The 14,133-nt window shown below is 43.7% G+C and overlaps 1 protein-coding gene across 7 annotated transcripts in view; it reads left to right on the top strand.

Annotated features, from left to right (window-relative positions):
* LOC140493694 (cadherin-related family member 5-like) overlaps positions 1-14,133 on the top strand; it is a 71,452-nt gene that overhangs the window by 24,414 nt on the left and 32,905 nt on the right. For all 7 annotated transcript variants that reach the window (XM_072592428.1, XM_072592433.1, XM_072592434.1 and 4 more), the window contains exon 12: positions 1,825-1,897. In XM_072592428.1, the coding sequence (XP_072448529.1) occupies positions 1,825-1,897 (73 nt within the window). The remainder of the gene's footprint in view (positions 1-1,824; positions 1,898-14,133) is intronic.

Consider the following 14,133-nt stretch of genomic DNA (forward strand, 5'->3'; position numbering starts at 1 on the left):
GGTTAATATTTCAATTCCAGTGGCCCTTCCTCAGAACTGATGGTAGCTAGGAAATGTCGGTTTATATGCAAAAGATAGGGTGGAGGGAGGGGGTAGGGAGTAAACGATAGGTGGGGATACAGTCCAAAGAGAGAGAAGAACAGTTGGACAGACAAAGGAGTGGATAATGATCTGGCTAGGAGGGTGAATAGCTGTTAAATACAAAACACTAGGTAGTATGTAATTGCAGACTATGTGATAACAAAGTCTGGTATGAGGGTTTGGGGGCTAGGATACTGGAGAGTTCAGGCCCTAAAATAATTGAACTCAATATTGAGTCCAGAAGGCTGGGAAATGAGGTGTTTATCTTCCAGGCTGCGCTGATTTGTCGGAGCACTGCAGCAAGCTGGAGTCAGAGATGCTGGCTAGGGAACAGGATGGTGTACTAAAGTGGCAGGCAATTGGAATGCAGGGTCTGTTTTCCAGGCAGAGCACAGATTATTCACCAAAGCGTTCACGCAGTCTACGCTTTGTTTCCCCAATGTAGAGGAGACCACATTCTAAGCAGCGAATACAATAGACTAGATTGTGTGAAGTGCAGGTAAAGTGCTGCTTCATCTGGAAAGTATATTTGGGCCCTTGAATACTGAGGGGGGAGGAGGTAAATGGGCAGGTGTTACACCTTCAGCAGATGCAGGGGAAGGTGCTGTGGGGTTGTGGGAGCGGGTGTTAGGAGTGAAGGAAGAATGGACCAGGATGTCCCGGAGGGAACGGTCCCTGCGAAAGGTGGACAGGGAAGGAGAGGGGTAATTGTGTCTAGTGGTGGCATCTCGCTGGAGGTGACAGAAATGGCAGCTGATGATCTTCTGGATATGGATGCTAATGGGATGGTCGATAAGGACAAAGCGAACCCTGTCGCTGTTGCAGGAGAGAAGAGAGGGGGTAAGGGCAGAATTGTGGGAGAGGGGTCAGACTCAGTTGAGGGCCCTGGCAACAACAGTGCTGGAAATCCTCGGTTGAGGGAGAAGGTGGACATATCAGAGGCTTTCTTGTTGAAGTTGGCCTTATCGGAACATATGTGATGGAGATGGAGGAACTGGGAGAATGGAATGGAGTCTTCACAGGAAGCAGGGTAGGAGGATATGTAGTCTGGGTAGCTGTGGGAATCAATGGGTTTAAAGTGGATATTAGTGGCCACTCTATTGTCAGAAATGTAAACAGAGATGTCTAGGAAGGGAAGGGAGGAGTCAGAGTTAGACCAGTTGGAAGTGAGGGCAAGGTGAAAATTGGAAGCGAAATCAATGAACTTTTCCAATTCTGAACAAGAGAGAGAAGCACACCGATGATATCATCAATATATTGGAAACAGACTTGTGGGTGGGGGCTGGAATAGGTCTGGAATGAGGAATGTCCTATTAACAATCGATTTGTCTGTTCATTTATTTTTTGGATTGACCACCAGTTTTCATTAATTATGGTGGATGGATCCTTCAATCTCTCTCCTTCTCTACAGTTTCTAGCTTTAGATTAGATTACTTACTTACAGTGTGGAAACAGGCCCTTTGGCCCAACAAGTCTATTTTTCTCTGATCCAAGCAGCCCTTAGTCAAGCTGACAATTTCTCTTTGCAACATTCTGTTCCTTGCTGCACTATTTAATGCACTGCCTGACTTAGAGTTATGATCGTGTATCACAGAGCTCAAACATTATGGCCATTATCACTTCACTAATTGCAGCTTATCACAATGAAAGTGTTACTCATTTCAGCTGATTTGTAGAATGATGATCTGTTACTTTGTGATGCCTGGTATTAATGTGTGTTCTCTACCTGTTGTACTTGGACAGATAACAGCAACTGATGACGAACATGGACAAACTGCTACAACGACAGTCAAAGTGCAAGTCACCAGCAATGACGGTAAAAATGTTTTGCTATATTCAAGAATCTGGCAGTTTAGATTGAAGTGGATCAATCTGATAGGCTGTGAAATGTGCAACTTGATGAGATTGCTGTAATTCCCCATTGTTTTGTCAGATCAGTTACAGTTATGATTAAACATTTACAATCTTTAAAACTTCTCTAGGGACAGGTCAAGATGTAAGTAAGTAGAGTGATGTTCTGAGTTTGTATTCCTGGGAAAAGTCCTAACCTTCTGGGAATGATTGAAAGTTGTTATAGATTAATCAACTTAACATTGGTGATTGGGAAAATAATGGAATCCTTTCTGTAATCCCACTCTCTCATTTGAGAGAGAGAGAGAGATGACTGGTGGAGGTTTAACCTGAGGGTCAGCATGTCTCAGGTGAGGGCTAAGGTTGAGAAACTGGGATCTTCATGTTGATGTCAGTTAGTATAGGAACTGAACCCATGCTATTGGTATCACTCTATATCTGAGGCCAGCTATCTGACCAACTGAACCAAACAACAATGGATTTGGATGGGGAATGATGGGAGAGGCTTCAGAGAATCATAAAGCCCAGTGTGGATGTTTGGGCACATGGTCTGCTTCAGTTCCATACATTCTCTGTAATACCATATAATGTCCATATGTTTTGCCTGTCATTGTTCTCACAATCAAAGTAAAATGGATAGGTAGAAAGTCATGGGTTAACTCCCACTGGGAATTCCAACACTGCTGCTCAAAGGTAGCAGCGTATACCATCTACAAGATGCACTGCAGTGACACAGCAATATCCCTTTGATAGTACTTTCCAAAACCCTGCCCTTTGCCACTTTGAAGGACAAGGGCAGCAGGCAGATGGGGCACTACCATCACCTGGATGTTCCTATCCAGCTCAGCACACAAACCTGTCTTCCAAACACATTTAGAGTGGCCACAGCAAAACCAGGTGTGAAAAGAACTTGCTCGGACAATGTAAACTATCTAGTAACTGCTACAGAATCTAATGTTAGTTAAAAGATAAAAGTACTGTGGATGTTGGAGATTTGAAACAAAAACAGTCAGTGCTGGACACAATCTGCAAGTCTGGCAGAATCTGTGGAGGAAGAAATAGATCCAACGTTTCAAGTTCAAAATGACTTACTTCTTCTAATCCCACCTCTGCTGTGTATTCATTATACCCTCTGACCTTTTGTCCAGTACAGAGTGATTTATGCGTGGTAAAGGATTCATTTTATCCTCTTACGCTCTCACATCAATGAATTTTGGGTACAGCGTGACATTGAACTCTTCTTCCATCACCATTGCCTCCATGCCCACCAAATTGGACAGGGGTCCTCTGTCCACTTTCTAGACCTTTCACCTTCTACAGGGTAGATCCAATGTGTTTTCCTTTGTCCTCAACTAAGGAATCCCTTAATTGTGGTTCAAAGGACCCTCACCTATGTTTGCCCATTTCCTGCACTTCTGTTCTCGCTCCTTTGCCTCTCTGCCAGAACAAAGATAAGATTCTTCTTTCCCTTGCTTTCCACTCCATCAGGCTCTGCATTCAAAAACTTGTCCATTTGCACCACATCCAGCAGGCTACGGTCACCAAACGCACTTCCCCTCCACTGTCAGAATTCCACAGGGACTTTTGCCTCAGTGACACAGGGCCCACTCCTCCATGGCTCCTCACACTTCTTCACTCCCCATGGCACCTTCCTATGTGATCACAGAAGATGCAACACTTGCCCTTTCACCTCCTCTCTCCTCACTATCCAAGACCCAAAACGCACCTTCCTGATGTAGGGCCAGGTTTATTTGTACTTCAAAAGAGAAAATGCTGGAAAATCTCAGCAGATCTGGCAGCATCTGTAAGGAGAGAAAAGAGCTGACGTTTCGAGTCTAACTGACCCCTTGTCAAAGCTGACAGTATTTTGCTTTTACTTGTACTTCTTTCAATCCAGTCTGCTGCTGTGTTCACTGCTCTCAGTAAGGTCTATTCTACATGGGCGAGACAAAACTGACTGGGTAACCACTTTGTGGAACACATCTTTTAAGAATAAGAACAGAAAATCATAAGACGTAGGAGCAGACATAGGCCATTCAGTCTGAATCTACTCCACCATTCAAATAGATCATGGCTGATCTAATAATCCTCAATGAGGTAAAAACAATAACTGCAGATGCTGGAAAGCAAATACTGGATTAGTGGTGCTGGAAGAGCACAGCAGTTCAGGCAGCATCCAATGAGCAGCAAAATCGACGTTTTGGGCAAAAGCCCTTCATCAGGAATACCCGAAACGTCGATTTCGCTGCTCGTTGGATGCTGCCTGAACTGCTGTGCTCTTCCAGCACCACTAATCCACTAATAATCCTCAACTCAACTTTCCTGTCTTTTTTCAATAACCCTTGATTCCCTTACTGATTAAAACAAAACTTCTCCATCTTAGCCTTGAATATACTGAACAATCTCTAAAGCCCTCTACAATAGAGAATTCCACTGATGCACTCCCCTCTGAGAGAAGAGATTCCTCTTCATCTCTGTCTTAATTGGGCTACTGTCTATTCTGAGATTGTGTCCTCTGGTCCTCGACTCTCTCTCTCTCAAGGGGGAGCAACCTTTCCATACCTAACCTGTTAAGTCGCATAAGAACTATATATGTTTCAATAATCACCCTAACCTTCGAGTTGCTTGCCATGTCAATATACCATTGTGCTCTCATGCTAACATTTGGAAATAGACCAGCTCTAGTATAGCATGACACAAGCTGGAGGAACAGAAACTCATTTACTGCTTAGACATTTTAGGACTCAATATTGAGCTCAACAACTTCAGACAATGAACACTGTATTCCGTTTTGATTATACCCTCTTCTTCCCCTCTCTCCCAACTGCCATGTCCCTATGCCCCTAATCTAGAGCCTAGTGCCTGGTTTGCATGGGTCACCTCAGCAGAGCACCTACTTTCCACCATCCATACTTTTGATTATCACCTATTTTGCATTTCTATCACTCTTCTAGTACTATTAGCACTCTCGTTGATTTTTGCTCTGGGCATCTTCACCATCTGTTCCATCTGATCTATTTGCTCCTCATACCCTTTCATCATAAAGTTATAGAATCATAAGTGATGTACAGCATAGAAACAGACCCTCCGGTCCAACCTGCCCATGCCAACCAATATCCCAATCCAATCTAGCCCCACCTGCCAGCACCTGGCCCATATCCCTCTAAACCCTTCCTATTCATATACCCATCCAGATGTCTTTTAAATGTTGCAATTGTACCAGCTTCCACCACTTCCTCTGGCATCTCATTCCATACATGTACCACCCTCTGCATGAAAAAGTTGCCCCTTAGGTCGCTTTTATATCTTTCCCCTCTCACCCTAAACCTATGTCCTCTAGTTCTGGATTCCCCACCCCAGGGAAAAGACTTTGTCTATTTATCCTATCCATGCCCCTTATGATTTTGTAAACCTCTATAAGGTCACCCCTCAGCCTCCGACACTCCAGGGAAAATAGCTCCAGTCTATTCAACCTCTCCCTTTAGGTCAAATCCTCCAACTCTGGCAACATCTTTGTAAACCTTTTCTGAACCCTTTCAAATTTCACAACACCTTTCCGATAGGAAGGAGACCAGAATTGATTGTCAACAGAATAAAACACATTTTTACAGACTCCTTCATTCTGAGGAAGAGCCATATTGCATTTGAAACTCGAATTCTGTTTCTCTCTCCACATACGCTGCCACATGTGCTCAATTTCTCAAGCACTTCCTTCTGGGTGAAGGATACTTGATGTTTCTAATCATGGGGTAAGATGAATCAAGATAGAAACGCACCATGGGAGATGTATGATTATTTCTCTCACTGTGTAGTTGTTTATTATTCGCTGTAGAATGTGGAAATAGATGGGGAGTACCCTTTATCATAGTGAGTTAGGGCTTGACATTATATCACATCCAAAAACATTGTTGCCTGAAACTTTATGAGTAAGCGTTGCAAATTGTCTTAATCAATCTTTAAAATCACTGTAAATAAGTTTATTTGTAATATTTATTCATGGGATGAAGGCATCACTGGCTTTATTGCTTGACACCAATTACTAAAGTCAACAACAATGCAAGAGCTCTGGGGTCACATGTGGGCCAAGCCAGATAAAGCATAGCAGATTTATTTGCCTAGGTGGAAGGAATTTAGTGGATCAGATGGGTTTTTATAACTATCAACAGTGGTTACATGATTGATTTTCAGCCAGCTTTTTAAAATTGATTTTAAATTTCCCCATCTGCCATAATAAGCCTTGAACTTCTGTTCCTGGAACAGTTTCTTGGAATTGCTGAATTATTAGTCCAGTGACATTATCACTGTACTGTTGCCTCCCATTCCTTAGCTGCTTAACAGTTGAACAGACATTGGGAAAAAATTACCTTTTCATGGCTGTGACCGTCTTTCTCACAGCTGATTCTGGGAGATTGGTCATACTGGAAGTTATTTAATGGGTTCCCATGAGATGAGAAGGAAAGGGATTACCTAAATCCACCAAGCGCCAAGATCCAACTGGATGTCACCTGAAATTCCAAGCATTAGCTCTGTTCTTTGTCTCACAGTACTGTCCAGAGTGGCATTCAAACACAGGACCTTCTGTCTCCAAGGCAGGAACACTATCATTGGAGGCAAGAAGGGACAGAACAAGAGGCAAAACTCCTGTCTGCAGCACTTGTGGCAACATGTAATATAGAGTCCCATTGAAATATTGGCCTTGTGTGTGGAAATTACTGCCATCCCAAGAAACTGTGGTTGGCCCTTCTTCGATCAGGAGAAAGTGAGCACTGCAGATGCTGGAGATCAGAGTTGAGCGTGTGTGGTGCTGGAAAAGCACAGCCAGTCATGCAGCATCCGAGGGGCAGATTCCTGAATCCTGATGAAGGGCGTCTGCCTGAAACGTCGATTCTCCTGCTCCTCGGATGCTGCATGACCTGCTGTGCTTTTCCAACACCACACACTCTCGGCCCTTCTTCAATCAGTGTTGATTTTATAACTCAGCAACTTGCTGAAATGTTAAGGGCATCGAGAGTCATCAGCAGTTTTTGAAACACCAAGCAAGTGGCACTGTAGTGCAGAGAAGGGTCTAGGACCCTGAAAACAGATGTCAGGTCAAACAGTTGACATGATCCCACCAATTTCTGGATTTTACTCAGGTGAATTGCTGGTGAATGGGAAAGCCCCACAGAGCTGTTGAATGGCTCACTTAAATATGGAAATAGACAATTGATTGAACCTTTACCTCTGAATTCTAGATATAACAGATTTCCCAAGCTATGTGAAGCTCACCAGAGTCAACACATTGAGAACAAAACAGGCAGACATTGAGCAATGAACCTAACAAACTGAAAAGCCTCTAAAAGAGTGAGAATGAAAGATTTTGTTTAAATAGTGACTTTCATGACTGATAGATGTCTCAAAGGCATTTTAATGAAGCAATGTCATTGTTGTAAAATAGATAACATAGCAGCCAAATTGTACAAAAGGAAGATCCCACAAACAGGAAAGTAATAATGATCGAAGCATCTGTTTTTGTGATGTTGATTAAGTGATAAATATATTCATGTTATCATAGATAACGTCTCTTACTCTTCTTTGAAATAACCCCATGGGATCTTCTAAATAAACCTATTCAAGCAGACAAACTTTGATTTACTGTTTCACCCAGAAGGTGACACCAAAGTTGTAGTAGTCAGTATTGTGCTGGAGGGTCTGTATTTATTGATTCTTGTGCAAAGCTCTGAAATGGGACTTGAACCCAGAGAATTATAATTCAGAGGCTAGTGTTGGCCACCAAACCAATCATAACTGGCACTAAAGTGGTGGAATGAAACCACATAGCTGTAGACCAAACTATGTGAAAGGTCATCTGAAAGTTTGATGTCACTGCTTTAAAAATGAGTTCCACTGTTTTGAAAATTATTTTGCCTAATTTTAGCCTTCATTTACTTTGATCTGAAAATCCTGCTGTTAGCCTTCTTTGAGCAGCTGTACCCTGCCTCTTTGATGAGAAGCAAGAAAGCTGTTGCAGTAGCATTAAAATCACCAGGAACACTAGCATAGTCTTCACTTCAGCTCCTTCCCAGGGTAGAAGGGATAGATACAGAGACCTAGATTTAAGGAGGTGAAACCCCCAAACATTAGGTCCACTGGCGTGTGACTGCCAGAGCCTCAGGAAGTTCAAGTTCTCATGGCAGCTCATTGCTGAGATCTTCATCCTCCTGGAATGAGATCTTCTCTCCTGTGGAATACTGTAGATGGCTGTACATTTCCAATGGCCAGAAAGCTGACCTGTCCGTTTCTGTGCCTCACCCTGGAATTCATTTCTATCGCAGGAAGAGAAAGCTGCGAATGAGTGTGAGAATTGGATTATGTACAGAGTCTTCATGTGATGGTAACACAGATCTGTCAATGAAAGGATTTCTATGAAAAGGAACAGCCACAGGGGTCAGATTGGCAGAACTGTTAACTGATTCCTGAGGCTGCAACAACCACGAGATGAAAATGTGACAGGAGAGAGTCATCACATATCCTCTACTGTAGAGGATATTGAATAGAAGGCGTAGATGTGAGGTTAGTCAGGGTGAGCCTGAGTGTTGGCTGTTCTCGTGAAGGTGAGGGAATGTCCAGACAGAGAGTAATTAATCGAGCTTCAGGGTATGTTGTTCGGGGGATTGCTGTGCAAGGAAATACTGGGAATGTCAGAGTGTGGGGCTTGGCATCTGGAAGAGTTATGCCATTCATCTATCCTGCCCTCGTGAAGTCTGGCGTTTGCTTGTTGCAAAGGGAGGAGGGAACACACGCGGCTGATGTCTGCAGCTACTTCCGTTCACATCTGTTTAGTTTGTGAAGCTGTTCTTTATTTTTTGAGTTTGGAAAACAACACTTCACTGCAGCCTCCCAAAGCAGCACCTCAGTTTCGGGGAGAGAGAGAGAGTGAGACTAAGGAGATGACTCTCTCCTGTCACATTTTCATCGCGTGGTTGTTGCAGCCTCAGGAATCAGTTAACAGTTCTGCCAATCTGACCCCTGTGGCTGTTCCTTTTTGTAGAAATCCTTTCATTGACAGATCTGTGTTACCATCACATGAAGACTCAGTGATTAATTGGGAAACTCAGAATCATGATGCTTACATAAGAGCCATGGAAAAGCTCACTCAATGATAAACAGATTCCTGTTCACTACCATAATCACCTCCGTAAGCCCTCACCGCTGTGTGTAAGTCTGTTTAGCTAAAATTCTGCCCTTGGTGTCCAGAGTCAAGTGTCACTCACATTGGCTTGAAGAGCCCAGTGAAGGGTATTAGTGACAAAAACAGAAATTGCTGGGAAAACTGTGGAGAGAAATCAGAGCTGATGCTTTGGATTGAGTGTCCCTTAGATTTCATGGCCATTTTCATGTGAGTCAGCTCATAAATCAACACTGGCCTGATATGATCTAAACTCCCGACCTTTGTACCATGCTCCACAATAAATTTAATCTGTCTGCAGTTTAATTTGCTCTGGATTAATCATTTACAAAACAGAAGAGCAAAGTAATGAATATTCACTTCCTTCTCATGCACATTGGTGATCTTTATTTTCATTGCACCAGGGAATTGCTGTGTTCTAAAATGTGCAATCTGAAAGGGTAGTGGAAGCAGATTTAAAACTAACTTTAGAAGGGAAACAAACAGAGAATACTGGAGAAACCCCAGCAGGTCTGGCAGCATATGTGGAGAGAGAAACAAGAGATAACTTTCTGAATCTGATATGGCTGTTCTTCAGACTCTTTAGCCATCAAGGAACCAACATAAATACTTACTATCACAGAATCAGAGCAATGGGGGGGGTGGGTGGGGGTGGGGGTGGGGGTGGGGGGGGGGGGGAGGGGAGGTGGGGGAAGGGGAGGGCTCAGAAATGTCCATCTGTTTCCTCAATCCAAGAATTCCCTGCTGCTATGGTTGATAGGGCCCTTAGCCATGTCTGACCCATTTCCTGCATTTGTGCCCTAGCCCGTTCCCTTCCCTCCCACAACCTTGATAGGATGATCCTCACTTCCTATTCCTACAGATTACTTATCAAAGGATCATAAACCACTATTACTGTCACCTGCGGCAGGATGTCACCACCGGACACGTATTCGCTCCCTCCCCTTCCTCATCAACATTTCACAGGGACCATTCTCTTGGGAGACCATGATCCACTCCTCCTCCATTCCCCACAGCCCCATAGCACCTTGCCATAAAGTCACAGAAGATGCAACATTTGTCTGTTTACCATCTCCCTCCTCACTATCCAGGGCCCCAGACACACCTTCCAGGTGAAGCAGCAATTTACCTGTACTTCACTCAATCCAGTCCACTGTGTTCACTGCTCATAATATGGTCCCATCTACATTGGAGAGACAAAACACAGACTGGGTGATTGCTCTGCATTACACCTACATTCTTTCTGTATGAATGATCCCAAGCTTCCAGTTGCCTACCACTTCAACCCATCACTGTCTCCATTGATACTGCCAGACCTGTTGAGCTTTTCCAGCACTTTCTGCTTTTGTTTCTGAGTTTGGGAAGTTTGGTGGAATTGTTGCCCAGTATTCCCCTGCTCTAGCAGAATTTTCAGTGGTATTTGACAAGATGTCACAAACAAAGATATTGCTCACAGTAGGAGTTCATGATGTAAGGGTAATGTACTTGCCTACAGAGAAGATTGGCTGGCTGGCAGGAAACAAAAGTCTGCATAAAAGAGTCATAGAGTCAGAGAGATGTACAGCACGGAAACAGACCCTTCTATCCAACCCGTCCATGCCGACCAGATATCCCAACCCAAACTAGTCCCACCTGTCAGCACACAGCCCATATCCCTCCAAACCCTTCCTATTCATATACCCATCCCGATGCCTTTTAAATTTTGCAATTGTACCAGCCTCCACCACATCCTCTGGCAGCTCATTCCATACATGTGCCACCCTCTGCGTGAAAAATTTCCCCCTAAGTCTCTTTTATATTCTTCCCCTTCCACCCTACCCACCCTAAACCTCTGAACTTGAGTTCGGGACTCCCCCACCCCAGTGAAATGACCTTGTCTATTTACCCTATCCATGTCCCTTATGATTTTATAAACTTCTATAAGGTCACCCCTCAGCCTCTGACGCTTCAGTGAAAATAGCCCCAGCCTATTCAACTCAAATCCTCCAACCCTGGCCACATCCTTGTCAATCTTTTCAGAACCCTTCCAAGTTTCACAACATCCTTCCAATATGAAGGAGATCAGAATTGCATGCAATATTCCAAATGTGGCCTAACCAATGTCCAATACAGCCTCAACATTACCTCCCAACTCCTGTACATAATACTATGACCAATAAAGGAAAGCATACCATAAGACCATAAGACATAGGAGTGGAAGTAAGGCCATTCGGCCCATCGAGTCCACTCCGCCATTCAATCATGGCTGATGCGCATTTCAGCTCCACTTGCCAGCGTTCTCCCCGTAGCCCTTAATTCCTCTAGACAACAAGAATCTATCAATCTCGGCCTTGAAGACATTTAGCGTCCCGGCTTCCACTGCACTCCGTGGCAATGAATTCCACAGGCCCACCACTCTCTGGCTGAAGAAATGTCTCCGCATTTCCGTTCTGAAATGACCCCCTCTAATTCTAAGGCTGTGTCCACGGGTCCTAGTCTCCTCGCCTAACAGAAACAATTTTCTAGCATCCACCTTTTCAAAGCCATGTATTATTTTGTACGTCTCTATTAGATCTCCCCTTAATCTTCTAAACTCCAACGAATACAATCCCAGTATCCTCAGCCGTTCCTCATATGCTAGACCTGTCATTCCAGGGATCATCCGTGTGAATCTCCGCTGGACACGTACCAGTGCCAGTATGTCCTTCCTGAGGTGTGGGGACCAAAACTGGACACAGTACTCCAAATGGGGCCTAACCAGAGCTTTATAAAGTCTTAGTAGTACATCTCTGCTTTTATATTCCAACCCTCTTGAGATAAGAGACAACATTGCATTCGCTTTCTTAATCACGGACTCAACCTGCATGTTTACCTTTAGAGAATCCTCGACTAGCACTCCCAGATCCCTTTGTGCTTTGGCTTTATTAAGTTTCTCACCATTTAGAAAGTAGTCCATGCTTTTATTCTTTTTGCCAAAGTGCAAGACCTCGCACTTGCTCACGTTAAATTCCATCAGCCATTTCCTGGACCACTCTCCCAACCTGTCTAGCTCAACACATTCTTCACTATCCTATCTATTTGTGACTCCACTTTCAAGGAACTATGAACGTGCATTCCAAGGTTGCTTTGTTCAGCAACACTCCCCAGGACCTTACCATTCAATGTGTAAGTCCTGCCCCGATTTGCCTTTCCAAACTGCAGCACCTTACATTTATCTGAATTAAACTCCATCTGCCACTCCTCAGCCCATGGGGCCATCTGATCAAGATCCCGTTGTAATCCAAGGTAACGTTCTTCGCTGTCCACTACATCTCTAATTTTGGTGGCATCTGCAAACTTACTAACTATACCTCTTATGCTCACATCCAAATCACTTATATAAATGACGAAAAGTAGTGTACCCAGCATCAATCCTTGTGGCACTGCACTGGTCACAGGCCTCCAGTCTGAAAAACAACCCTCCACCACCACCCTCTGTCTACCTTTGAGCCAATTCTGTATCCAAATGGCTAGTTCCCCCTGTATTCCATGAGATCTAACATTGTTAACCAGTCTCCCATGGGGAAGCTTGTCGAATGCCTTACTGAAGTCCATACAGATCACGCCCACCGCTCTGCCCCCATCAATCCTCTTTATTACTTCTTCAAAAAACTCAATCAAGTTTGTGAGACATGATTTCCCATGCACAAAGTCATGTTGACTCTCCCGAATCATTCATTGCCTTTCCAAATACATGTACATCTTGTCCCTTAGGATTCCCTCCAACAACATGCCCACCAGCGATGTCCAGCTCACTGGTCTATTGCTCCCTGGCTTGTCCTTCCCACCCTCCTTAAACAGTGGCACAATGTTTGCCAACCTCCAGTCTTCTGGCACCTCACCTGTGACTATCGATGATACAAATATCTTAGCAAGAGGCCCAGCAATCACCTCCCTAGCTTCCTACAGAGTTCTAGGGTACACCTGATCAGGTCCTAGGGATTTATCCACTAGGATAGTTTTGAGACATTCAGCACTTCCTCACCTGTAATATGGACATTTTTCAAGATGTCACCATCTATTTCCCTACATTCTATATCTTCCATGTCCCTCTCCACATTAAACACTGATGCAAAATACTCATTTAGTATCTCCCCCAACTCCTGCAGCTCCACACAAAGACCACCTTGCTGATCTTTGAGGGGCTATATTCTCTCCCTAGTTACCCTTTTGGCCTTTAATGTATTTATAAAATCCCGTTGGATTCTCCTTAACCATACTTGCCAAAGCTATCTCATGTCCCCTTTTCGCCCTCCTGATTTCCCTCTAAGTATACTCCTATTGTCTTTATATTCTTCTAAGGATTCACTTGATCTCTCCTGTCTATACCTGACAAATGCTTCCTTCTTTTTCTTAACCAAAACCTCAAGTTCTTTAGTCATCCAGCATTTCCTATACCTTCCAGCTATTCCTTTCACCCTAACAGAAATATACTGTCTCTGGACCCTCATTATCTCATTTCTGAAGGCTTTCCATTTTCCAATCATTACTTTACCTACAAACATCTTCCCCTAATCAGCTTTTGAAAGTTCTTGCCTAATACCATCAAAATTGGCCTTTCTCCAATTTAGAACTTCAATTTTTAGATCTGGTCTATCCTTTTCCATCACTATTTTAAAACTAATAGAATTATGGTTTCTGGCCCCAAAGTGCTCCCCCACTGACACCTCAGTCACCTGCCCTGCCTGATTTCCCAAGAGTAGGTCAAGTTTTGCACCTTCTCTGGTAGGTACATCCACACTCTGGATCAAACGAATTTATTGTACTCACTTAACTCTCCATCTAAACCTTTAACAGTATTATGGCAGTCCCATTCAATGTTTGGAAAGCTAAGATCCCCTACCATAACCACCCTGTTATTCTTACAGAAACTGAGATCTCCTTACAATTTCCCTCTGACTATTAGGGGGTCTGTAATACAATCCCAATAAGGTGATCATCCCCTTCTTATTTCTCAGTTCCACCCAAATAATTTCAATCCTCCTGAACAGCTCTAGCAATTCTCCCTGCCAGTA

This window comes from Chiloscyllium punctatum, chromosome 22, assembly GCF_047496795.1.
Source record: "Chiloscyllium punctatum isolate Juve2018m chromosome 22, sChiPun1.3, whole genome shotgun sequence".
Classification (NCBI taxonomy): domain Eukaryota; kingdom Metazoa; phylum Chordata; class Chondrichthyes; order Orectolobiformes; family Hemiscylliidae; genus Chiloscyllium; species Chiloscyllium punctatum.